General features: G+C 42.6%; 1 protein-coding gene across 1 annotated transcript in view; it reads left to right on the top strand.

Moving 5' to 3' along the window:
• TBC1D9 (TBC1 domain family member 9) overlaps nt 1-24360 on the top strand; it is a 112447-nt gene that overhangs the window by 65728 nt on the left and 22359 nt on the right. Inside the window, exons 4-13 of the mRNA XM_079154811.1 lie at nt 2236-2464; nt 2867-3128; nt 5381-5588; nt 10625-10831; nt 12135-12305; nt 14601-14751; nt 19621-19835; nt 21774-21891; nt 23004-23289; nt 23577-23706. Of these exons, the coding sequence (XP_079010937.1) occupies nt 2236-2464; nt 2867-3128; nt 5381-5588; nt 10625-10831; nt 12135-12305; nt 14601-14751; nt 19621-19835; nt 21774-21891; nt 23004-23289; nt 23577-23706 (1977 nt within the window). The remainder of the gene's footprint in view (nt 1-2235; nt 2465-2866; nt 3129-5380; nt 5589-10624; nt 10832-12134; nt 12306-14600; nt 14752-19620; nt 19836-21773; nt 21892-23003; nt 23290-23576; nt 23707-24360) is intronic.

The following is a 24360-nucleotide window of genomic DNA, read 5'->3' as shown; positions in this document are numbered from 1 at the left end:
TTTAACTTCACAGGGGACATGATTATTCCTGCCAAACCTAAAAAGGTTGACTTGGGCCAGTGGAGATTTTACAGCAAGAGATTTCATGTGGACTGGTCTTCTCTTTCACTCATGGTCTGGGGAAGTTTTTAAGGTGGGAATGCTATGGTCAGATCAGTTTCAGAAAGTGGCCTTCCAGAATCAGTGTGCGAACAGTCATGACAGGAAGGTGTTTGGAAGACCTCACACTCGTTCCTGGGCTGCTTGGAGGGCCCTGGGGTGCCTTTCTGTTAGAAGAACAGGTTGGAGACTTGTGCAGTTGTTTGCAAAATAATTTGCTATTAGGATTGTTGTTTATATTCTTGCTGTTACTAGAATTTAATGTGATGAAGATTATGGAAAACCAAAGCCCTGTCTCCTGCCATCGCTCCTGACCATAGCTTCTGGCAACAGAAGTGGGGGCGTGTGGAGGGATTGATATTGGAAATAAAATTCAGGACATATTTTCAAGTCATAATGCAGAGAGAATTGACAGTACTTAACATGGAGAAAAAGAACTATGGTTGGGAATCATGGTTAATTCATTCCCACCTCCATAGGAAACTTCTCCCAACCATGATTCTTTTTCCCCATTTTTAACAAGAAGGTGAACAAGCAAACGTTCAGGCCCCCAGGATGCCTCAAGGCTGTTGGGGCAGAGTTACTAATACAAAACTGTGGTCAGATGTAGTACAGTGAAATTTGAAAAGGTTATAGTGTTGGTTGGATCCTATTATGGTTTAGATATTAGGTTTCCCCCAAAAGCTCTTGTGTGAGACAATGCAAGAACAGGCAGAGGTGAGATGATTGGGTTCTGAGAGCCTTAACTCAATCAGTGAATTAATCAATCCCCTGATGGGATTAACTGAGTGGTACTGGAGGCTGGATCATTGGGGGCATGGCTTTGGGCTATACATTTTGTATCTGACAAGTCGAGTCTCTCTTCTCTGCTTCCTGATCGCCATGTAAGTCGCTTTCCTCCACCACACTCTTCTGCCATGACGTTCTGCCTCACCTCAAGCCCAGAGAAATGGAACTGGCTGTCTGTGGACTGAGACCTCTGAAACCGTGAGCCCCTGAATAAATTTTTCCTCCTCTAAAATTGTTCTTGTCGGGTCTTTTAGTCCCAGCAGCAAAAACACTGACCAAAACAGATCCAAAATGTACAGGGCCTAGAATTTCAGGCTCACAGCGGTGGAGAAACATTCAGGATTTTGATCCCAGAATGTCTCAGTCAAAACTAGTTTTAAGAAGATAAATTTGTAGGGCACATGAAAAATGCACTAGAAGTTGAGAGCCTAAAGGCAGGAATTCTAGGTATGATGAGGCAGGTGTGACTTTCCATCCTAGGGCATCAGGAAGGCTGCGTCATGTCAAGGAGAATTGAGAGGTTGCCCAAGTTCACAGATATCAGTAATACTGCTGGGACCTGAGACATGACTGCCATGCTCTCCAGTGCTTGCATGTCTAGGCTGCCTTGAGGTCAGAGAAAAGGAAGAGGGGCTGGGGGATCTGACATTGCAAAGACAAAGAAGGTGGAATTCAGGGGAGCATTTTCTATTAGGAAAAGTAGAAGCCAGTTTTCAAAGAATTACAAAGGAATTGGGTAACAGTAAAATAGCTTCTTAAGCTGCTGTAATAATTGAACAATAGATTAATGAAGCCAGTCACTTGCTGTGCAAATATTTCCTTTCCTATCCAGCTGTCAAAAAAATTGTCTAATATCATTTTTGCTCTCTCGTTCTGCTCCAGTGACAACTTATTCCTTTTCTCTAGGGTCCCTGATGGTATAAATGGTCCGGAGACAGGGAGTCCATGGCCTTGTGCCTCTCAGTGACATGCATTTAGTCTTTCTTTCCTTTCTTGTCTGATGATGAATTTTTGTTGATTTTGAGAAAGGTAGAAGTTGACCTTTGAGATGACTCTGTCATGAGAGGTTCTAATAAAAACAATTCAACTAGCAAAATGTTTACATCTCCCCATTAAATTAAAACTATGAGCTGCATTCTGGGTGAGCTTGAAGTAACCAATAAACAGCATATTGTCCTTTTAGTAGGCAAATACCACTTGTTAATTGACCTGAAATTTGGGGTTGCCTTTGGACAGGATTTGTCATTTTTAAAAAATTTTGATCTTAGAAATTTCTTCTTTCTTTCCAGTACGTACAGCTTGTCCTATTGATACCAGTCATGTGCTTTGTGTATTATTCCTGATTAGGGCATCATTGCGGAGTATAACAAAATCAATGACATCAAGGAAGACGATGACACAGAAAAGTTTAAAGAAGCCATCGTGAAATTCCATAGGCTGTTCGGGATGCCTGAAGAAGAAAAGCTTGTCAACTATTATTCTTGCAGTTACTGGAAGGGGAAGGTGCCCCGGCAGGGTTGGATGTACCTCAGTATTAACCACCTGTGCTTCTACTCTTTCCTTATGGGGAAGGAAGGTGAGTGGTGTAGAATTTCAAAGGGAAGCTTTGGAAAGTCTGTTGAGACTTCCCATGAACTCATAAACCAAATCAAAATATCAAAAATTCATAGCTCTAACTGAGTCAACACTTAACTTTTTTGACTATTTAACAAGTGAATCCAATTATTTTCAGTTCAGTATTATAGAGAAATTGGCCATTAAGTAATAAAGGTTCACAAAAGGCATAATTAATTTAGTAGACCCAGATGTAAATCCATAATTATTCTGATCTCTGAATTTATATGGTCCAAATTTGATTCTTAAAACCAACAACAAGGCAGTTAGGAACTCAACGGAGTTCAGCGGGGGTTGAGAGATTGCAGCCTAGGAAGGATTCACCAGAGCTGGATGCTGACCCAGCCTTATTCCCTGTGCTCAGCCAAGCTGGTGATCCGGTGGGTGGACATCACTCAGCTTGAGAAGAACGCCACGCTGCTTCTGCCCGATGGGATCAAAGTGAGCACACGGTCCAGTGAACATTTCTTCTCCGTGTTCCTCAACATCAATGAGACGTTCAAGCTGATGGAGCAGCTTGCCAACATAGCTATGAGACAGCTCTTAGACAATGAAGGCTTCGAGCAAGATCGATCCCTGCCCAAACTGAAGAAGAAATCTCCCAAGAAGGTGTCTGCTCTGAAACGGTAGGTGGTATGGGGCTTTGAGTCTTTGCAACCTAAGGACCAAGAAACCCATTCATTAACTCATACCTTCTGTAAACAGCCTCACGGGTTGTGAACACTTTTCTGGGCAAGGAAACAATACTGAGAAAGACTTCCAGTTCAGAAAGAGATGTGCCCAGCTCCCACACAATGTAATGGGAACTCTTTGGGTCCTGTGGACAGAGTGGCCTAGGTTCACACACAGGGAGTGGTTAGTTGTGCCCAGATGGCTCTTGTTTTAATTAGCTTTGTCATCACTGTGACCAAAAGATGATAAGAACAATTAGAAGGGGAAAGTTTATTTTGGCTCCGGGTCTCAGAGGTTGCTGTCCATAGATGGCTGACTCCGTTACTCTGGGCTAAAAATAAGGCAGAACATTGTGGCAGAACATTGTGGCAGAACATGGCAGAGGAAAGCAGCTCAGCACACGGCAAGCAGGAAGCAGAGAGGGAGTTCTGCTCTCCAGGGACCCCAGAGTCACACTCCCAGTGACCCACCTCCTTCAGCCATACCCTACCTGCCTAATCCATATGAGTGGATTAATTCACTAATTAGGCTACAGCTCCCATAATCAAATTATTTCAACTCTGAACATTCTTATATTGTGTCATACATGAACTTTTGGGGGACATCTCACATCCATAGCAGCTCTGAAATGAGTAGCAGAAATTTCCTATGCAGGGAGTAGGACAGACAGGTAGGCGAAGCATAGGGAAAAACACAGAAGGTTCAACCACTTGGCTAGAAACGGGCAGGCGGGGGGTAAGGAGAAGCTGCAGAAAAGCCTGGAAGACTGGCTATGGGGGTCCAAGTAGGGAGAGGGTGAGGGAAATGCTGATACCTTCCAACGTGGGATTCGCCCTTCCCTGAGATGGGGGGCGAGAAAGGGAAGAGTGGGCTCAAGGGATGTGGTAGCTTCGTTTGACGACGTTGAGTGGAGTTGCCTGCAGTAGTCGGAGATCAGTCCAGTAAGATAGGCAGGAAGCAGGAGGATGGCGAGTTTGAGGCCAGCCTTGGCAACTTAGTAAAACCCCATCTCAGAAAATAAAAAGGGCTGGGGATGTGACTCAGTGGTAGAGTGTCCCTGAACTGCAAAATCAGACATCATTGGTGCCCCGGGTGATAGTTGGAGTCTGAAAAGAGGTTGTGATTATGAAGATGTCCTTAGTGATTTGAGATATGTTGACCCAGTGGTGTAAGATTACAACCTGGGCAAGTGAAAGGCAGGGAGAGGGGAGTTGAGCAAATATAGACTGCTTTTTCAAGAAATTAAGTGTAAAGAAATGGGACTTGCTTATTATTAGAGTGGGAAAGATTTGAATACAGGATTGAAGGCAGGTGGTTGCTGGTGAGGGAGATAGGGAGAAGGCTGTAAGAATATGAATCATTTAAAAATCGCCATCTTTTAGAGCATGGAAGGCATGCTCATGGATGTCAATTCCTCTTTTTTGGAGGTGCTGGGGATCGAACCTAGGACCTGGTGCTTGCAAGGCAAGCACTCTACTGACTGAGCTATCTCCCCAGCCCTAATTCCTCTTTTAAAACAGGGAGAGAAAGTAAGAGTTGGTGAAGGTGGAGGTCATCTGGGAGGCAGAAGGGAAGGAACTGGAAGAAGCTCCTGTGCCCAGTCCTTCTTTGCTCTGTGAAGCTGGAAATAGACTGGCAGGGAGATGAGGAAGGTAGAAGCTTGAGGGAAAAGGTTTAAACAACTGACATGATGGACAGGGAAAAGGAGCTCATTAGGGAGTAACCAGGAGAAGGCCACGTGGGTCTCTTCATGTAGTTCCGTTGTCCAATTAGGACAGACAGCAACACCCAGCAGGTACATGGGGCTGTTTGCATTCTCTTCAGTTTTTTTCTTAAAAGATAGAGCCCCCCTCAAAGCGACTCCAGGTAAGCGTAATTCTAGCAACCCCTTTAGAAATTATTGCATTCTTTAGACAGAGAATGAATTTTTTGTTCAGGCTCAGTTTTCCCCAGGTTCTTGATATTTACAGATATTGATTATAAAATGACTCTGCAAGGGATCTAAATATAGTAAAATAATTTTATTGTGCTTTGGGGTCTTTAAGTTAGAATGAACACCGATGTAGAGCTAAAGAGTGGAGGGACATCAGCGGAAAGGTCAAGGAGGGGCCAGGTGGCTGAGGGAGCCTCCTCGGCTGTGTTATTTAGAAGGTATTGAAGCCTCTTTCTGGTCTCAGGTGAATCATTATTAATTGTTGCTTCACAGAGATCTGGATGCCAGGGCCAAGAGTGAGAGATATCGGGCCCTTTTCCGGCTGCCCAAAGATGAAAAATTAGATGGCCACACAGACTGCACCCTCTGGACTCCGTTTAACAAAATGCACATTTTGGGCCAAATGTTTGTCTCCACAAATTACATCTGCTTCACCAGCAAGGAGGAAAACCTGTGCAGCCTCATCATCCCACTTCGAGAGGTAAGTGTCGGGTGAGAAAGGATGTATTAGGTGGTGGTTCATAATGCTTCTCTGGGTAAACCTGGAGATGTTTTTTGGTTTGCTTTTCTATTTGTTGGTTGTTGTTTTGTGGGGTTGTTGTTGTTGTTTTTACCAGCAGTTGGTTGGCTTTTAACCATTGGTGGATGTTCTTAATTCGTTGGTGGCATTTGCCACCCTTATACTTGTCCCCATCGGAAGTAAGATCTCCTCTTCCAAAAGCAGCCTGGTGCTTTAAAATAAGGGTTTTATCATCATCCGGGGATGGTGAGGCATACAGATCAAGGGATAATGACTGCTGGAAAGGTAGCTTGTTGTATTCACAGATCCCAGGAGGAAAGGCCACCCTGTGCAAGGCCACAGGGGAGGGACCAGGTGGGTCAGGAGGCAGAAGGAGTAAGGGAATGCATGGGCAAGACCCTTTATTGCGTATTCTGAGGGGAAGAACTGGCTGGGCAGGCTTAGTATTGTATAGTTTGCACAGTTTTGTGGGCTCTGGGACACAGTGGCCATCACGAGTTGTCTAACTCCTGTTCCTAGTGACTAGGGCAGGCCAATAGTGGCCCTGAGTGTAAAGCTAAGAAAAAGGGAGGTGGTTGGGATGTGGGCTGTGGATGGTTTGGTTGCTTGCAAACGCAGTTTTCTAGCACCTGGACAGCCCTGGGTGAGGATGATCTCTCAAGGTTCAGGAAGACCCAAAGGCATCAAAGCATCAGATGCAGAAACAAGAAAACATGGTTTCTAATAGTCTGCAGCCCGTGGGCAGCCTGGCCAAAGGGAGCAAGTGGGGGAGTTAGAAGGCCAAGTGTCTGTTCCCATCTGATCTTCCAGGAGCCTGCATTAGAACCACCAGGGCTGGTCAGCAGCAGATTGCCCAGTCCATCCCAGATCCACTGAATCTAAATCTCCACAAATTTTGCAGTCTGTATTTCAAGGAATTTCTAGGCCAGTTATCATCATATCCAGGCAAGTTCAAGAAGTATTATCCTTGCTCTGGAGTGGAGCTGGGTTCCATCATGCCTGGGCCAGGAGGTTAGTCTATACTTGTCTGGAGGCTTAACTGTGAGGTTTGGGTTGACATGGACTTCAGGTTAGATGTCAGGGGTTCAGCAACACAGAAGCTGTCAGCCCTCAAGTTTCTGGCAACTTCCAACCTACCCTGATCCTTTCCTGGAACATAAGGTAGTCAAAAGTTTTGGAAATGTGATCAAGATGATGCCTTTGTTAAGATCTCTCATAGTCGCTTGGGCATGGTACTGCACACCTGTAGTCCCAGAGGCTCAGGAGGCTGAGGCAGGAGGATCTCAAGTTCAAAGAGAGCCTCGCAACTTAGTGAGACCCTAAGCAACTAAGCAAGACTCTGTCTCAAAATAAAAAATTAAAAGGACATCTGAGCTCAATTTACAAAAAACAAAAAAGATCCCCATAGTGAAGGATTAAAGTTTCTTTATCTTATGTGTCTTTTTAAAATTCACTTAAGTAAGCGAAGTTCCCTAGATTTTTTTTCTTTCTTCTTTTCAGAGTAATTCATTGTTATCACAGAAAATTTACGGAAGTACAGACAAATAAAAAGAAAACAAAATTCACCCCTAGTTCCACCATTCAGAGACAATCACCTTTAACTGCATAGTACATGGCTTTCTAGGCTTTTTGTATGCATTGCTGTGTGCATGTCTTGTGTCTGAGATCTAAAACATGTTATATTGAATTTTTATTTTTATTTATTTGTTTAAAAGTAAATATATCTGAAACTGTTCCCCAAATCATTAAATATTCTTCTATGAAGCAATTTTTAATGACTGCATATATACATTATTGATGTAATTTTTAATGACTGTGCATATACATTATTGATGTATTCTTTTACCTATGGTTGGACCTTTTTATTGTTTCTAGTATTTTCCCAAAGTCATATGTAAAGTTTTCTTAAGTTATAGTTTACAGATTCCTAGAAGCTAAACAGGCCAATCAAACAGAATGCAAAATGTTAAACAATTGACAAATTGGTTCTTCTTGTTATAGGGTCAGCTAAACTGGTGTTATATACATTTTGAGGCCGGCATACGTTGTTGGGGTGAATGCTGGAGTGGAGTGGAGAGATCTGTTGTGTTTACATTGGATTGTAAACATGGCCTTATACTTTTTCTAGCAGATTTATCTTCTTGGTGGTCTATACCATAGCGTGTCACTAGTCATAACTTTGCTTGTCTCATTCTTTGTCTATGTGTACGTGTCTTCACCCAGTGTTACTGAGTGTAGTAAAGCAGACTGACCTGGAATGGCTAGGAAGTCCACCCTAGGATTAAGAATGTACCGCAGATGGGTCATTTGTGACTCTGAGCACATTACCTCTCTATTTATCCGGAGGCACAGAGAAGGTCTGGAAGCCTCTATCCAGACATCTGCCCTGCTTCTGATCAGCACCTCCCAGTGTTAGGTCAGCCACTCTGTTTGTGCTTGAGTGTGGTTTGGAACACAGTAGCGAGAGCAAGCCAGTGTTGCTGTTCTCAGCAGTGGCTGATGTTCTCAACCTCTCTTCTGCTTGCTAGTTTTCCCTGGTAGGGCAGAGATCATTGGGTCACATTTCAGGATAAATCAGAGCAAGGACAGTTTGCAAAGGTGGAGTTTAGACATAAAGCATGAAGTGGTTGGAAGGTACAGTTTTAAAGAAATACTTGGTAGGACCATAGTGCTTTCCTTTGACCTGATGAATCTCTGAGGGAGGCTAATGGTGGATCCCCAACCCCAGCTAATGGAAGAAGCAAAGGACTTAATGTAAGTTTTATTACCTGTAGGTAATGATAACGTCAGAAAGTAGTGGGTGTTGAGTAGAGGCTTCTCACATGAGCAAGTGACCTTTGGAGCCCAGTTATGCTGAGGGAGAAGCGGGACCCTCTGTGGAATGAGACACCCCCTTGGAATGGTCACTCTTCCCATCCCTCTTAGGATTGCATAGACCAGGAATTGTTAATAACTTTTAATAATAACTTTTAATAATTTTTAATAACTAAGGTGAAGTATTGACTGGGGATTGTTAACAGACATTCTGCACATTGAATGCAGTTAGACCATATTGCCAGAAGTTGAAGATTTATGTGGCATCATGTGACTGTAGATTTTTTTAAGTAATTGCCGTAGTAGTGAAGCAGGAGGCTATAGGAATGTGATGAGGCTCCTCCTTCTCAATATTTAGAGAGTCCAGATGAAGTGTCTCTCCCATCACAAATGACCTCATAAATGTTCATTATGAACCACCAAGACTTGGTTGAATTCCAGTCTGTTTTATAAGCCTGGTTGGTAATGAAAGTGTCTCATTATATTGTAGAAAATGCTGATATAGCAGTCCTCCTTTACTTGGTGGGGCAAAGCTTATGGAATAGATTTTACTAGAACTCATTTGTCACTGAAAAATGTCTCTTAATCCATGTGAGCATTCCTATGTTTTATGTAGGAGTTTCTTGTGTCAGTAGCCATGATTGAGGTAGATAACAAGACACTTTCCATTTGACTTTATCAAGATCTGTGTCCCTGTCTGTGTTTGAGACACAAAATTTGAACCTTTAATTCCTTTGTCCTCTTGTCCTTTAGTTCTAGACACCTGATGACCCAGAGCCAGCAGAAATTTGGTACCAGAAAGGGAGTTTTTATAGATCTTTTTAAAATAAGCATTTTTCAAGTATTGAGGGAAAATCTGTTTCATGAAAAGTAGGTTCTGTTCTCCATTTCTCTAGCAGTTTTTGTATTACAACAAAATGAAACAAAACAAAAAATCCTACATGTGCAACTCCAAGTATCTAACAGATTCCTTTGAATCATAGATATTTAAATTTACATATGAATTATGTAGATATATCACGTGCATGTTATCTACTGTAATCACATATAATGCATGGCACTTGAGGTCGTGCAACTTTTTAAGCAACCTTAATATATTTCCTAGGCTCGAGAAGGGAAAAGGTTTTTAAAGTACTGCTTTGGAGAAGATATATTTCACATGAAAATACCAATATGCAGGTTAGAGTTAAATCTGTCTAGACTGCTTGCAGATAGAAATGAAGAGGGGAAAAGAGAGCTAGCTGTAGGTCAGAGCTCTTATAAATCAACCATTTCATGCTCACCTTGATGTATTTCCTAATGTGCTAAAGAAAATAGTTTTATTGCATTCGTCCTTGCTTCCAATTGATGGAAATCCTACTAAAAAACACCAATATATGTCTTCAGTTCAAAGCTAAAACAGATGTTTCCTTCTTTTGTTTTGCTGGGGGAAACTTTAATGGTCTTACACATATGTGCACACAGACTTGTGTGCGCGCACACACACACACACACAATATCTGCTAGTGCAAACAGAATTGCAGTTAAGCTGTTTATGTCATGACTGTCCAGGCATAATCCTTGAAAACTGGGTGCAAAGCCACAGATCAGTGATCCATTGAAAGATTGATGGTGTCTTGCAAACCACCCTAACATTAAGCTTGGTAAAAAGGAGTCAGTATCAGGAGTTCTTTTCCATCTCTTCTGGAGCAGGGGGTGATAGCGAGGAGTACTTCCTTTCATGACTTCCTGAGATTTTCATGAAATTCATTTCCAGCCAAATTTCTCTCTCCGTCCTGGCATTAGTGACATTTGGGGCCAGACTTGTTTTTGGGCACTGTCTTGTGCACTGATGGACATTCAGCCGCTTCCCTGACCTCTACCTACTAGACAGCTGTCTCCTCCCCACTTTTGACAATCAAAAATGCCTTCAGATATTGCCTGATGTCTCCGGGGTGTGTGCGTGTTGGGGGGAGAATTACTCCCAGTTTAGAACCACCAATCTTGAAAGATCAGCAAGATTATTCTAGTTTCTGCTATAAACTCCAGTTTGATTTGTTGTGAGCTATTTTATTTTATTGGAACAGAGTCAAAGAATCTGTTGGCCCCAGAAAACAAAGGTGGTCAGAGTGCTGTTCCTCCTGTCGTGCTGCTGTGGGGCGATTCCTGGAAAGTAACGCTCTTTGCTTCACGTTTCTTTTTAGGTGACCATTGTGGAAAAGGCGGATAGCTCCAGTGTGCTCCCGAGTCCTCTGTCCATCAGCACCAGGAACAGGATGACCTTCCTATTTGCCAATTTGAAAGATAGAGACTTTCTAGTGCAAAGGATCTCAGATTTCCTGCAGCAGACGACTTCCAAAATATACTCGGACAAAGAGTTTGCAGGAAGCTACAACAGTTCTGACGACGAGGTCTGTAGAAAAATACCTGGAGGTTCAGGGTTTGCCCTACTCCTTTGCCCAAGAGTGCTCACTTCCTATTTTGTCAGTTCTTCAAGCTCTGCAGCTGTTCTAAGATAAACCACCTGCTCTGAGGTCTCCTGCAGTATCTCAGCAGGCTCTTGTGTAAAACTCAAGAAGTTTGGTCTAAGCCTCTTATTTGACAGTTGACAAAATTATTAAGAGATTTATTTGTCTGTTACCTAGCAAGTGACTCTTGCCCATAGAGCAACATGGCTGGGAATAGTACAGAAGTCACTAAATAAAGTCTCACCTTGGAAATAGAGCATCACAATGATGATTTTACAATGATAAGATACATATTCCATCCTCCCTGTTGAATTAGGCCCTGGACCAACATCTAGGAAAATGGAGCACTAAGAAGATATGGGAGTAGATAAAGCAGTAGAGCAAGTTTCTGCTAGCTAAAACATATTTTAAAGATGGTAAGGTCGCATATAACATCCCCATCCTTGCCTATGCAGTTCACTTATGTTGGCTTCTGTGTGTGTGAGTGCACGCGTGAGTGTGTGTGTGTGTGTGCATGTGTGTGTGTGTGTGTGTGTGAGTGTGTGTGCACATGTGTGGTACTGGGAATTGGTCCCAGGGGTGCTCTACCACTGAGCTACATCCCTGGCCCTTTTTATTTTATTTTGAGACAGGGTCTCACCAAGTTGCCCGGGTTGACCTTGAACTTTTGATCCTCCAGCCTCAGCCCTCAGCGCTGGTAGGATTAGAAACCTGCATCACTGTGCCCAGCTATGTTGTCATTTTTGATGCACCAGAAACAGAGAGGAAGGGAAGCAGTCCTTTACACTTCTCACTCCACTGCAGCATGCTTTGCATATGTGCAGATCAGAAACACAAATAGCCAGCCTCTGTTACCAAAAATGCATTTAAAATACAGAGGAGGGGCTGGGGTTGTGGCTCAGTGGTAGAGCACTTACCTAGCACGTATGAGGCCCTGGGTTTGATTCTCAGCACCATGTAAAAAAAGAAATAGATACCATGTTCATCTGCAACTGAAAATATTTTTGAAAAATAAAATAAAGTACAAGAGAAACCACCTTTGAGCATTGAAATGTTGCAGCCTGTGACTCCAACCACTGTCGAATCCCTGACCAAAGGTTAACTTGCTGAGTTTCTCCTGGTTCTTCCTGTAGCAAAAAACATCAGGAAAACATGACGGAGTTATTGATAGCTGCACAGAGGATCCCGAGGAAGTAGGTTCTGTGCCCGAATCCCTCCAATGTCTTGTTCCGCTCTGCACGAACAGGTGTATTCTCGGCCCAGCAGCCTCGTTTCCTGCAGCCCTCAGAGAAGCACGGGTTCTGATGTGGATGGAGAGCGCCAGTTTAACCTCAATGGCAACAGCGTCCCCACCGCCACACAGACCCTGATGACCATGTATCGGCGGCGGTCTCCTGAGGAATTCAACCCGAAATTGGTGGGCACCCCTTGCTCTCCCCCAAAACTTTGTTAGAACACTACCATTAAGAATAGCTTTCTGCTTGGAATGGAACCACCATTTGACCCAGCCTATCCCACTCCTCGGCCTGTACCCAAACGACTTAAAATCAGCATACTACAGAGATACAGCCTCATCAATGTTCATTGCTGCTCAATTCACCATAGCCAGATTGTGGAACCAACCTAGATGTCCTTCAATTGATGAATGGATAAAAAAACTGTGGCATATATATACAATGGAATATTACTCAGCCATAAAGAATGATAAAATTATGGCATTTGCAGGCAAGTGGATGAAATTGGAGAATATCATGCTAAGTGAGATAAGCCAATCTCAAAAAACCAAAGGACGAATGATCTCGCTGATAAGCGGATGATGACACATAATGGGGAGTGGGAGGGGTTAGCGTTAGGGTTAGGTTTAGTGTTAGGGTTAAGGAGGGTGACAAGAATGGAAGAAGGAAGGACTGTATAGAAGGAAAAGAGGGGTGGGAGGGGTGGGGGGAAGGAAAAAATAACAGAATGAATCAAACAACATTGCCCTATGTAAATTTATGATTACACAAATGGTATGCCTTGACTCCATGTGCAAACAGAGAAACAACATGTATCCCATTTGTTTACAATAAAAAAAAAGAATAGCTTTCCCAGATCTTGCTAAGACACGAACTCTTAATTGTGTGTGTATAGTTTTTTAATCCAGATTCTTATAGCAAATATTCTGAAAAATGAGAAAATATTACATGAGCTTTGAAAGAAACCAAGGCATTTAGCAAATTTTAGCCTAGCTAGAGTAAAGAACACGGATACTTAAAAAAAAAAAAAAAAAAATACCATTTACCTTGTGTGGCAATTTAAAGGTCCAACCCTTTGAAAGGAAGCTGGACATCCCTGCATCTTGGACTTTTACTGTCCTGATTCATGGGCTAGCAATCTCAGCTATTTGGATTCCCCCAGGAATGCTTTCTAATTATCATTTGCAACTAGAACTGTAATCAGAAAAAAATTTTATATTTTTGTATAACTTGATTGTGAGCCACTTTATAGAACAGGTCCTCTTTTACAAATAAATTTTGTTTTACTAAAAAAAATAGTTTTTAATATAAGTCAACTCATAAATGTCTGTGTTAATGGAAGGTTTCCCGTAGGTGAAGCCGTTTTTATCTAAATATGCCATTAGGTTTCAGAGTGGCTTTAAGGGAGGAGACGAGAATCATTCTATTTTTTTACATTATTATTTTTATTTAACTTATAATTTTTTACAAACTGCATTTTGATTCATTGTACACAAATGGGGTACATCATTTCATTTCTATGATTGTACACGATGTAGATTCATACCGTTCATGTAATCATACATGTACAGAGGGTAATGATGTCTGTCTCATTCCACCATTTTTCATACCCCCTCCCTCTCATTTCCTTCTACATATTCTAAAGTTCCCCCATTCTTCTCTCATTCTCCCCCACCCCCACAACCCCCATTATATATCATTCTCCACTTATCAGGGAAAACATTCAGCCTTTAGTTTTTTGGGCTTGGCTTATTTCACTTAGCATGATATTCTTCAATTCCATCCATTTATTTGCAAATGCCATAATATTATTCTTCTTTATGGCTGAATAGTTTTCCATTGTGTATATATACCAGAGTTTCTTTATTCATTTATCTGGTGAAGGGCATCTCGGTTGGTTCCACCATCTAGCTATTGTGAACTGAGCTGCTATAAACATTGATGTGACTGTGTTACTATAGTTTACTGATTTTTAGGTCCTTTGGTTATAAACCGAGGAGTGGGATAACTGGGTCAAAAGGTGGGTTCATTCCAAGTTTTCTGAGGATTCTCCACACTGCTGCACCAATTTGCAACTCCACCAGCAATGTAAAAGTGTGTTACAGTCTGGTTTTTTAAGTACTATGTCAGTCAGCCAACAAATAAGTACACAGCTTCTCAGCACACAGGTTGAAAACATTAATTCACTTTCACATGGAGGTATAGAAATAAAACCAAAAATAGAATTGGCATTCTACTGACCCATCTCAGGGAAGTGGGGGGTTCTGACTCTGAGTCAGAAAGTAGAACTGCCATCTGAGACGATGTATAGAATTGGGGGAGAATTCCAGAAAACCCTGAGTTCCTTGTTCTCATGTGTTCTGCCCAGAACCTGAGCACCCCACTCAATAGGGACGCTCTTCTGACCTTCCATCATGACCCTCTTTCCCGACCCCGCAGTACTTTGGGGATGTAGTAATGTTCATTTTGTCTTTCAGGCCAAAGAGTTTTTGAAAGAGCAAGCCTGGAAGATTCACTTTGCTGAGTATGGGCAAGGGATCTGCATGTACCGCACGGAAAAAACCCGGGAGCTGGTGCTGAAGGGGATCCCTGAGAGCATGCGGGGCGAGCTCTGGCTGCTGCTCTCAGGTACGACCTGGCTGGGGCTGGAGCACTGGCATCTGAGTCCCTGGGATCCCGGGCTTCCTTTCCACCTTCCACCATGCGTCAGGGGTTCTTTGAAAGAGGCAGACCCCCAATTCACAGCTCATGCTCATTTCCGCACTAGAATCTGTGAATTGTGTCAAAATCTGTCAGCTACTCTTCACAAAACTCCAGGACCCAAGGTAAGCCGCCTGGATGTTGGTGCCACCGTCCCTGGAGTCCTCGGTCTCTTCCATCTCTTCAGTGAGACGTTTAGGAAGGAGGAGCTCGTGTGCCAGAGTGCAGTGCTTTGTTCTCATGGCTGTGCTGACTCCATTGAGAATGACCGAGTGCACCCCAGGTCAGAGCCCTCCCTGGGTTGGGAACTCAAGCCCCATTCTTGACTTCTGCCACCTCCTGAGGTCTGTCATCATGAAGTCACGGAGGTGGTTCCTGTATTTTGCCTTGGATAGTGTCCCTGCTTATCCTCAGGGGATACATTCTAAGGCTCCCACTGGCTGCCTGAAACCACAGGTGATATCAAATCCTGTCTATCACGTATTTTCTTACAAACACATACCTATGATAAGCTCAACTTACAAATTAGGCACAATAAGAGACTAACAAACAATAACTAATAATAAAATAGAACAGTTAAAACAATATTCTATAATAAAAGTTATTTAAAACTTAGGAATTATTTATTTCTGGAATTTTCCATTTTAACATTTTAATCCTTTAAGCTAACCTACCACTACTTCCTGTTGTCCTGAGCATCCAGGGGATCCCAGGGGTCTTTTCTATCCCAACACCAGCTCATTCCTTTCCACCAACCTTTACTTTAATATATAAATCAGTAGCTCTTTCCGGATTTGAGGTCTAAAGAGTAATCATTCTAAAGAAGCTAATGTGAATAATTTTATTTGAACCTGAGATGGTTTGACCAGGTACCATTATTAAACCCTTTAACTTAGAAAATGACACTAAAATGAAAAGAATAGTTGTCAGACTTCCGGGAAAAGCCTTAAAATTTTTATAAGCATTTCTAGAAGTAGATATAAATGGTAAAATTTCCCACAGTGAGAGAGAAATGTCTGGAAAGTAAGACAATAGAATCCTGAAAGATCATTGATTGTGTGTATTTCATGTCTAACGGGTTCGTTCTGTCCCCATTTCCTTGTCTGGTGTTTCATTTTCCTTGAGTCGACCAACCGTCGTCCTCCCACTTAAAGGCCCTGGGTTGAGTCAGCTCATCTCTAATTACAATTGAAGCCCAAGAAGAGCCTCAGCACAGTGTCCTCTGGTCTTCCTTATGCTGGGTGAACTGGTCATCTTGGCAGCCAGCTTCTGATCACTCACAGAGTAAAGGGAAAAGTCCATTTTCATCCTCCCTATTCAAACTAGAAGTTATTTACAGTCACATCTTAGATGAAAATGAGAAACTCAGAACTAGCGCCAGGAATCCTCTGCAGCCCTGCTGCAGAGATGGAATTAGGGTTAGGTGTGTGACCAGAGGGTGGTGTGGTTTACATATTGGCCCCGTTGCCACCCATCCAGTGTGGGGTTCACATGGAACCCAGCTCCCAGTAGCAGAGCCCACCTTGGGACCCACCTGGCCACCTCCCATGACCCTGAAAGCCACCGCACCAGGACTTGGACCCACAGAAATGAAGCGCAGCACATCCCCATGAGAACAGGGCAGAAGCCAAGGTTACGTCCTGTCAGCCAGCCTCCCTTTCCAGGGCCAGTGTGAATGACAGCTTGGCTCTCTCAGTGACCATCTATTAAGCTGGGGACTCTATATTCTAAATGGTGAAATGTGAATGTTTACCCTGTCTTCATATGTAATTTATATTTTTTTTAAATAAAATCTTATTGAGATACAACTCAAAATTCACCAAAGTGTACAATTTAACGATTTTAAGATTTTCACAGAACTGTGGTCAGCACCGTTAATTTTAAATCATTGTCATCATCCCCCTCCTGTCACCCCAAGTTTTCTCAGTTCGTCTCCATTTCCCCTCAACCCCCCTCGCAACTGTAGGCAACCCCTAACCTACTTTTTATTTCTACAGATTCATCTACGCTGGACATTTCATATACATGGAATCATACCATAGTAGTTCTGTGTGACTGACTTCGTTCACTTGGGATAATGCTTTTAAGGTCCACCTGTGCTGCAGCGTGTTATCAGCAGCTCATTGCTTTTCATAACCAAACATCGCACCATCTTAGGGGGGTCATGCACTTTGTTCAGCTCTTCATCAGTTTGCACTTTTGGCTGCTGTGAATATGACAAGTGTTTGGGCAAACATATATTTTCATTTCTTTTGAGTATGTACCTGGGAGTAGAATTTCTGGCTTGTCTGCTAACTCCGTCTTTAACCTTTTAACGTCCAAATCAGCTGCACCTGTTCACATTCCCATCGGCAACAGATGAGCTTTCCAATTTCTTCACATTTTGACCAACACTTGCCCTTTTCTGTCTTTCCATTATAGTTACCCTAGTGGAAATTGAGTGACTCGTCCCTGTGGTTTTAATGGTTGATGATGCTGAGCATGTTTTTATGTGGTTACTGGCCATTTATATATCTTCTTTGCAGAAAGATCTACTTAGATCTTTGCCCAATGTTAATTAGGTTGTCTTTTATTTATTAAGAGCTAAGAGTTTTTAGGTACATTTTACATACAAATCCATTATCAGATTTTCAAAATTTCCCATTTTCACTGTCTAGTTGGTATCCCTTGAAACACAGAGTTTCTAAGTTAGATGAAGTTCAATTTATCTTTTTTTTTTTTCCCCCTCATGTCACTGTGTTTTCATGAGATGAAGATTTCCGCCAGCCCATATTTTCTCCTAAGACTTAGAGTTTTCCGTCACTGATTCCTTCTAATTTTTATGTCATATGAGGTAAGGTCTAAATTCATTCTTTTCTAATGGGTAACCAGTTATCTCTCCATCATTTGTTGAAAAGGATCTGCTTTTCCCTGATGAATTGACTTAGAACCCTGTTCAAAATTTAATAGACCATTAATGGGAGTGTTCATTTTTGGAGTCTCAGTTGGCCTACAGATGTGTCTATATTGGAGAACCACACAGTCTTGATTTCTGTAACTTTGTAATAAGTTTTAAAATAGAGAAGTGTGAGTCTTCCAATTTTGCTCTTTTTCAAGATTGATTTGGTCATTTGGGGACCCTTACATTTTCCTGAGAATTTTAAGATCAGCTAATTAATTTTCACCAAAAAGGGCAGCTGGAGTTTGGATAGGTCTTATGTTGAATCTGCACATCAGTTTAAGGAGTTTCCCTATCTTAACAATATTAAGTCTTTTAATCTGTAGACATAGAATATCTTTCCATTTACTTTGTCTGTTAATATCCTTCAGCAATGTTTTGTAGCTCGTATTTATTCTGAATATTTTTTTCTCTTTGATCATATTACAAATGCAGGTATTTACTTACTTTCATTTTAAGTTTGGTCGCTGCTAACATACAGATACGCAGTTCATTTTTTTTGTATTGATATTGTGTCCTGCGGCCTCCATGAATTCATTTGTTCTTTTATTTTTTCTGCAGTGATTTTTATTTACATCTCCTGAGCATTAGTGAGATTGAGCATCTTTTCACATATATGTTGGCCATTTGTAAGTCTTCTTTGAAGGTCTGTTCATTTCCTTTGCTGATTTTTAATTGGGTTTTGTTGTTGCTGTTCACTGTTAGTTGAGTGAACTATTAGTTGTGTGAGTTCCTTATATCTTTTTATATTTTGGGTACTTATTCCTTATCGGATATTTGGTATGAAAAATTTTCTTCCATTCTGTAGCCGGCCTTTGCACTCTGCTGATTGTTTCCTTGCTGTGCAGAGGTTTTGAGTTTCACATAATCTTACTTGTCTATTTTTTTCTTTTGCTGCTTATGCCTTTGAGTTATTATTGGTATCATACCCAAAACAATTTCCTGACCAATTTTGAGAAGTACTTTGCCTGTGTTTTTCTAGCCGCTTCATGATTTCAGGTCTTCTGTGTTAAGTCTTTAGTGCATTTTGTGCTGATTTCGGTATATGGCGTGAGATAAGGGTCCAATTTCATTCTTCAGCATGCAGAAATACATTTTCACCAACAGCAATATAAATTTACATCTAGATTTAAGCTACTTGCATACAGGGCTTTTCTGTCTTCAAGAATCTTAATGCAAATATCTCAAACTGGGGATTATAGCCCAGCTCCCATCCCCTCTCTTTAGAACTCCTACAAGTAACAGGTCATCACCACTAAGAACACCCTCCAACACCACTGCTTGTAACTTAAAAGATCCCTCCAAGTAGACTACAGCCTCTCCTGTTCTTCCATGTGCAAATGCCTTCAGAGCTATCCCTTTAGCAAATAGTGTTCAGATTTATTTTGAGAGACATCCTCTGTTTTCAAGTAAAGGTGTAACAAAACCCCCATTAAATAAAATCAAAGCTGCTGTGGTGAAGGGGGTGGTGAGAGGAGAACTCAGCACAGTTTACTCTGGTCACTGTCCCTCTTCTGCTCTTAAGCAGCCCCTTGAGATTGTGGAAGTTCCTTGGAGCACAGGTTGATGGCCTGGAAACCTCTATCTGAAGGGGTTTTTAAGTAGCCACCTTGCTCTGAGGTTGAAAGAGACCATTGACCTTAGTCCATAACACAATGACCTTAGTCCAGACACAATGGAAATACACCACATTGTTCATCTGATTCCTATTTTCATGATTTCCTCTTATTCTGCCAATTTTCTCTGAGTGACAGAAAAGTGACTGAACAATTACAACGCTACACATCATAAAGCATTCATTCACATAGAGAGGCAGGCCTTCCACCTTTGGGATATTGTGTCTGTTGTGTGTTCCCCAGGTGCTATCAACGAGAAGGCCACGCATCCCGGGTACTACGAGGACCTAGTGGAGAAGTCCATGGGGAAGTACAATCTCGCCACCGAGGAGATCGAGAGGGACTTACACCGCTCTCTTCCCGAGCACCCAGCTTTCCAGAACGAAATGGGCATCGCTGCTCTCAGGAGAGTCTTAACAGCTTATGCGTTTCGGAATCCCAACATAGGGTATTGCCAGGTAAGCACCACAGAGGGTTTATACTTAAGAAAATAAAATTCTATTTTGTATCATTAGCCAGTAAGTGAGGTACGGAAAGCTCTGTGGCTGATGGAGCTGTCACTGCGCCAGGGCACCTCAGTCTCAGAGCTGTTGGCATCGAGGACTCGTCCCTGTGCTTTGTAGGATGGTAATGACGTCCCTGGCCCCTACCCACTTGATGCCAATAGAACTTCCCAGTTGTGACAGTCAAAATTGTCTCTTGACATTGCCAATGTCCCCAAGGAGCAAAGTCACCCTGGGTTGAGGGCTACTACATGGGATAGGAGCCAGACATGAGGCCCTTTGTGGGCCAGCCAGTGTCTAGCTGGGTGACCCAGAGAGGTCCTTGTGCTCACTCTCTGGTCCACCCTCAGCATCCCAAGCGCACGCCCTTCCTGTAGGTGACCGTGTGTTCCTACTTTGCACACTCTTAAGCAGTAATGTCCTTGGGGTCACAGCTTGAGTGCACTGAGGTTCTATTTGAATTCACATTAAAATAAACTTGGTTTTACTCGGTATAACAAAAAGAAAAGCAAAGACAAAACATTCGCTTATATACTAAAATAATTTTTTGCACTGGTACCTAAGAGACCACTTGGGAGGCTTCAAGATAATGTGACTTAGATTTAAAGACTACTTCATTAAGGAGGCCTTCCTTGACCATCCGGTTTAGGGCTAAAGGAGGCTTAACTCCTGTTACATGCACTTGCATACACACACACACACACACACACACACACACACACATACATCTTTCTCCCTCCTACACACACACACCCCTCTCTCTCCATTTACCACATTATTTAACTTTCAAAAATAGCATTTAACTTAAACATACTCCCAAATTGGTTAACTATCCTTTACATCTTAGGGTTTTTTCTCTGATACCAGCATTTGGGCCCTGGGCGGCGTGTGGAAGCATTGTCTCCCACCCCCTCCCCCAATACCTAGACCAGATCCTGATACAAAGTGGAACCTCAAAAAACCAATTTTGGCTGAATGACTAAGGCATTGACTATAGTCACTGCCATGGACTAGAGTTGACAGGTTGATTCTCAAGTGGAATTTTAATGGCGATTTCCCTTGGGAAAATATTAAGTAAGACTTGCAAGAAAGAGCCCATTAGACCAAAATACCTTTTTCAAAATTTTCTTTAGAAGTCTGATGAACAGTTACTGGTTTCTAGAAGATCAAAAGAAGCGTAGTAGTTAGTGGGCTTTTAATATAATAGAATTTGCATTTATCTTTTGATCTTCCTTTTTTAATTAAGAGGACTATTAAGGTAGTTGAGCTGTTGAGTGGTTATGAGCTATCTGATAAAATCTTTTAACAAAGTAAGGTGACTTTAGAATTTAAATCACTGTTACTTACCAGGACCATCATTATCCAGATGGAAATAATGGGCCAAGGCTTTAACTTTGAAAGGTTTCATTATTCTCTGAGGAGAGCCTGGAGCCATGTGTACTTGGTTATAGAAACCATTATGGAGGTTAAAAAGGAAATATTTACCTCACTGAATTAAGGATTAAGAACACTGAGATTTTTACAGGTTGAAAGCTTTGTCAAATAGCTCTGGGGCAAAGTTTTTGAAAAGAGGGTTTGCCTGTGCATGTTTCATGTTAGGGTTTCTGGTGAATATTGGTGCTCCTGAAGCCCCTGCTGAGTGAGGTACTGGCTCAAAGACTAATGATTTTTACATTTTTAAAGGGTCCTAAAAGAAAACAAAACCCAGAATATAGACAGCGCCCCTGTGTGTCCTGCAAAGCCTCACAATTTCATCTGGCCTTTTTCAGAAAGTTTGCTGACCCCTGTGAGAGTAACTCAGTGCTCTTTTTCGGGTTAACAAAATTGCTTATATTTTAATAACTATTTGATGTATTTAAAATGATTTGGTGGCATTGCCTTTCATTCCACCAGGCCATGAATATTGTCACCTCAGTGCTACTTCTTTATGCCAAAGAGGAGGAGGCTTTCTGGCTGCTTGTGGCTTTGTGTGAGCGGATGCTTCCAGATTACTACAACACCAGGGTTGTCGGTATGTGGGTGTGTTAACATCTCAGCCTGGAGCTCATGGGGACAATGGCTTTAGAGTGGTACCAGCCAATGCCACCACTTCCAGTCACAGTAGCCGGCAGAGTTTCAGACTGTTCTAGTTTTCCAAGATGGAAATGATAAAGCTTAAATAAACACAGGTTATAAATAAAGAAGTCCCAGGGAGCGTAAGTGATATGTGGCACATATTGCTGTCACACATGTAATCTTAGGAAACACTTGATGTGGTGTCACTGCTAATATGTGAGAGCTACCCCAGGGGCTCCGACTGTTAACGAAAAAATGTTTCACCTAAACGTCTATCTATATGCTCTTCAATAAAGAGGATGCAGCCTCCAGAGAGCAGAGGTGTTCAAAGAGTCTTATTTGGGGTGGAGAACGCAGCCTGTAAAGTTTTATCCAAAGCTAAGGTCCTAAGGCATATTTCAGAGCTGGTTTCATTGCAAAGCAAACAAACATTGAATGATTGCCTTCTTATAATCCCTCCATGTATCAGACGTTGACTTTAGCAAGACAAGCCATTCATTCCTGGTATAGTACAATGCATGCTTCTCTGTTCCCCTCTTGTGTCCTGTCTGTATTTCTAAATCTTTGCACACTAATATGACTTACTGAAGATATTCTCTAAAGATGTCAGTAAGTCATTCATGAGTGTGTACAGCTTTCAGTCTTAAAAAAACAAGTGTGAGGAGCATGCATCCAAAGAGTATTTCTTAATAAAGAAGAGTTTACTGAGTAAACTACTCATAGGTACATGGGGAGCCACTTGGATGTACATTTCACTCCTAACCAAATATCATGCTGCCAGCAAAACAGCTGAGTGTGTGTCATGAAAATTTTGTCAAGTTTTTTCAACAATCTTAGAGTTGTCATGCTAGTGCTCATTTATGGTAGGAAAACAGCCAGAAGAAGATGCGCCCAGACTCAACCTGGAGACTAAGCTCTGTTGACACCGGTCTAGTAATGCAGTCATGGCAGACTACCAGCAGGACGGACTAGATTGTGAATCGGGTTGTTACAGGGAAGCCATTTGTGTGGGTTCTTTGGTGAGAAGGTGCGGCTGACCAACCTGTGCCCTTGGGTATCACCCCTCAGGCGCACTGGTGGACCAGGGTGTCTTCGAGGAGCTGGCCCGGGACTACGTGCCGCAGCTGTATGACTGCATGCAGGACCTGGGGGTGATCTCCACCATCTCCCTGTCGTGGTTCCTCACACTCTTTCTCAGCGTGATGCCCTTCGAGAGTGCAGTGGTGGTCGTGGACTGTTTCTTCTATGAAGGAATCAAAGTGATATTCCAGTTGGCCCTGGCTGTGCTGGATGCCAACGTGGACAAGCTGTTGAGCTGCAAGGATGATGGCGAGGCCATGACCGTCCTGGGAAGGTACTGTGCTGAGTCCTGCCTTTGGAAACCTCCTCTGGTTTTCTTCCCTGGGTTTCCTCTCTTTCTCCCTCGTTTCCTGAGTCTTAATGACCTTGATGACAATCATAAAGTCTCTGTGGCTGAGGATTTATTTCCATAGGCTTTTTCTTTCCAAGTGAAGGGAATTTCTTTCTGCTTTGAAGGAAATCCTTGTGGTCTAAACTACTGTGTGTGGACTGTGAGCGAGGAATTCTAATGGGAGAATTGCAGCTGCTCCCCAGTGACTGCTGGTTTGCCTCTTCTCTCAGGTACTTGGACAGCGTGACCAACAAAGACAGCACGCTTCCTCCTATCCCTCACCTCCACTCCCTGCTCAGCGACGACGTGGAGCCTTACCCCGCGGTAGACATCTTCAGACTCATTGGAACTTCCTACGAGGTGGGCCTTGCTTCCTGCCTGAGTGTGAATGGCGCCCTGCGGTGGCCAGGAGGGCTAAGCTGGATGTGGGTCCCCTGCCGCCGTGGCTAGCCTGTCTTAGCTTGTCTCGTGCTGCCATCACAGGACACCACAGACCAGGTCATTTTTAAAGGACAGAAATTTATTCCTTGTATTTCTGGAGGCTGGAAAGTTCAACACCAAGGTGCAGGTTAGGGCCCTGTCTTTCTGTTTCCAAGGTGGTACCTCATATCCCAAAAGGAAGGAACATGATGTCTTCCCATGGCAGAAGAACAGAGTGCAGAGCATAAACTCCTGCAAGAGGTTTTCATAGCAGCTTCAATCCACGAGGTCACCAGCCACCTCCCAGGAGGCCCCACCTCCCAGCCCTGTTGCACTGGGGAATAATGTTCAATACCAGTTTTGGAGGGGACACAAGCATTCAAGCCATAGCATTAACCATGGGTTTACCTACTTCCTTTTGCATTGTGAGAACTAGTTGCCAGAAGTAAGCAGCTACCTGCTAGCTCATAGTTGAGTCTCAGGAGATGGACGCTGAACGGGGCCTAGGATTTCCTTGGTGGCAAATGGCATGACAAGCTCTGGGCCTTTGGTTTTTTTTGTTATGCCCACCCTGAAACCTGGTCTAATAGCACC

Source organism: Sciurus vulgaris (assembly GCF_902686455.1).
Source record: "Sciurus vulgaris genome assembly, chromosome: 9".
NCBI classification, from domain to species: domain Eukaryota; kingdom Metazoa; phylum Chordata; class Mammalia; order Rodentia; family Sciuridae; genus Sciurus; species Sciurus vulgaris.
The sequence above is the reverse complement of the archived record's forward strand: the minus strand, read 5'-3'. Positions and strand labels throughout refer to the sequence as shown.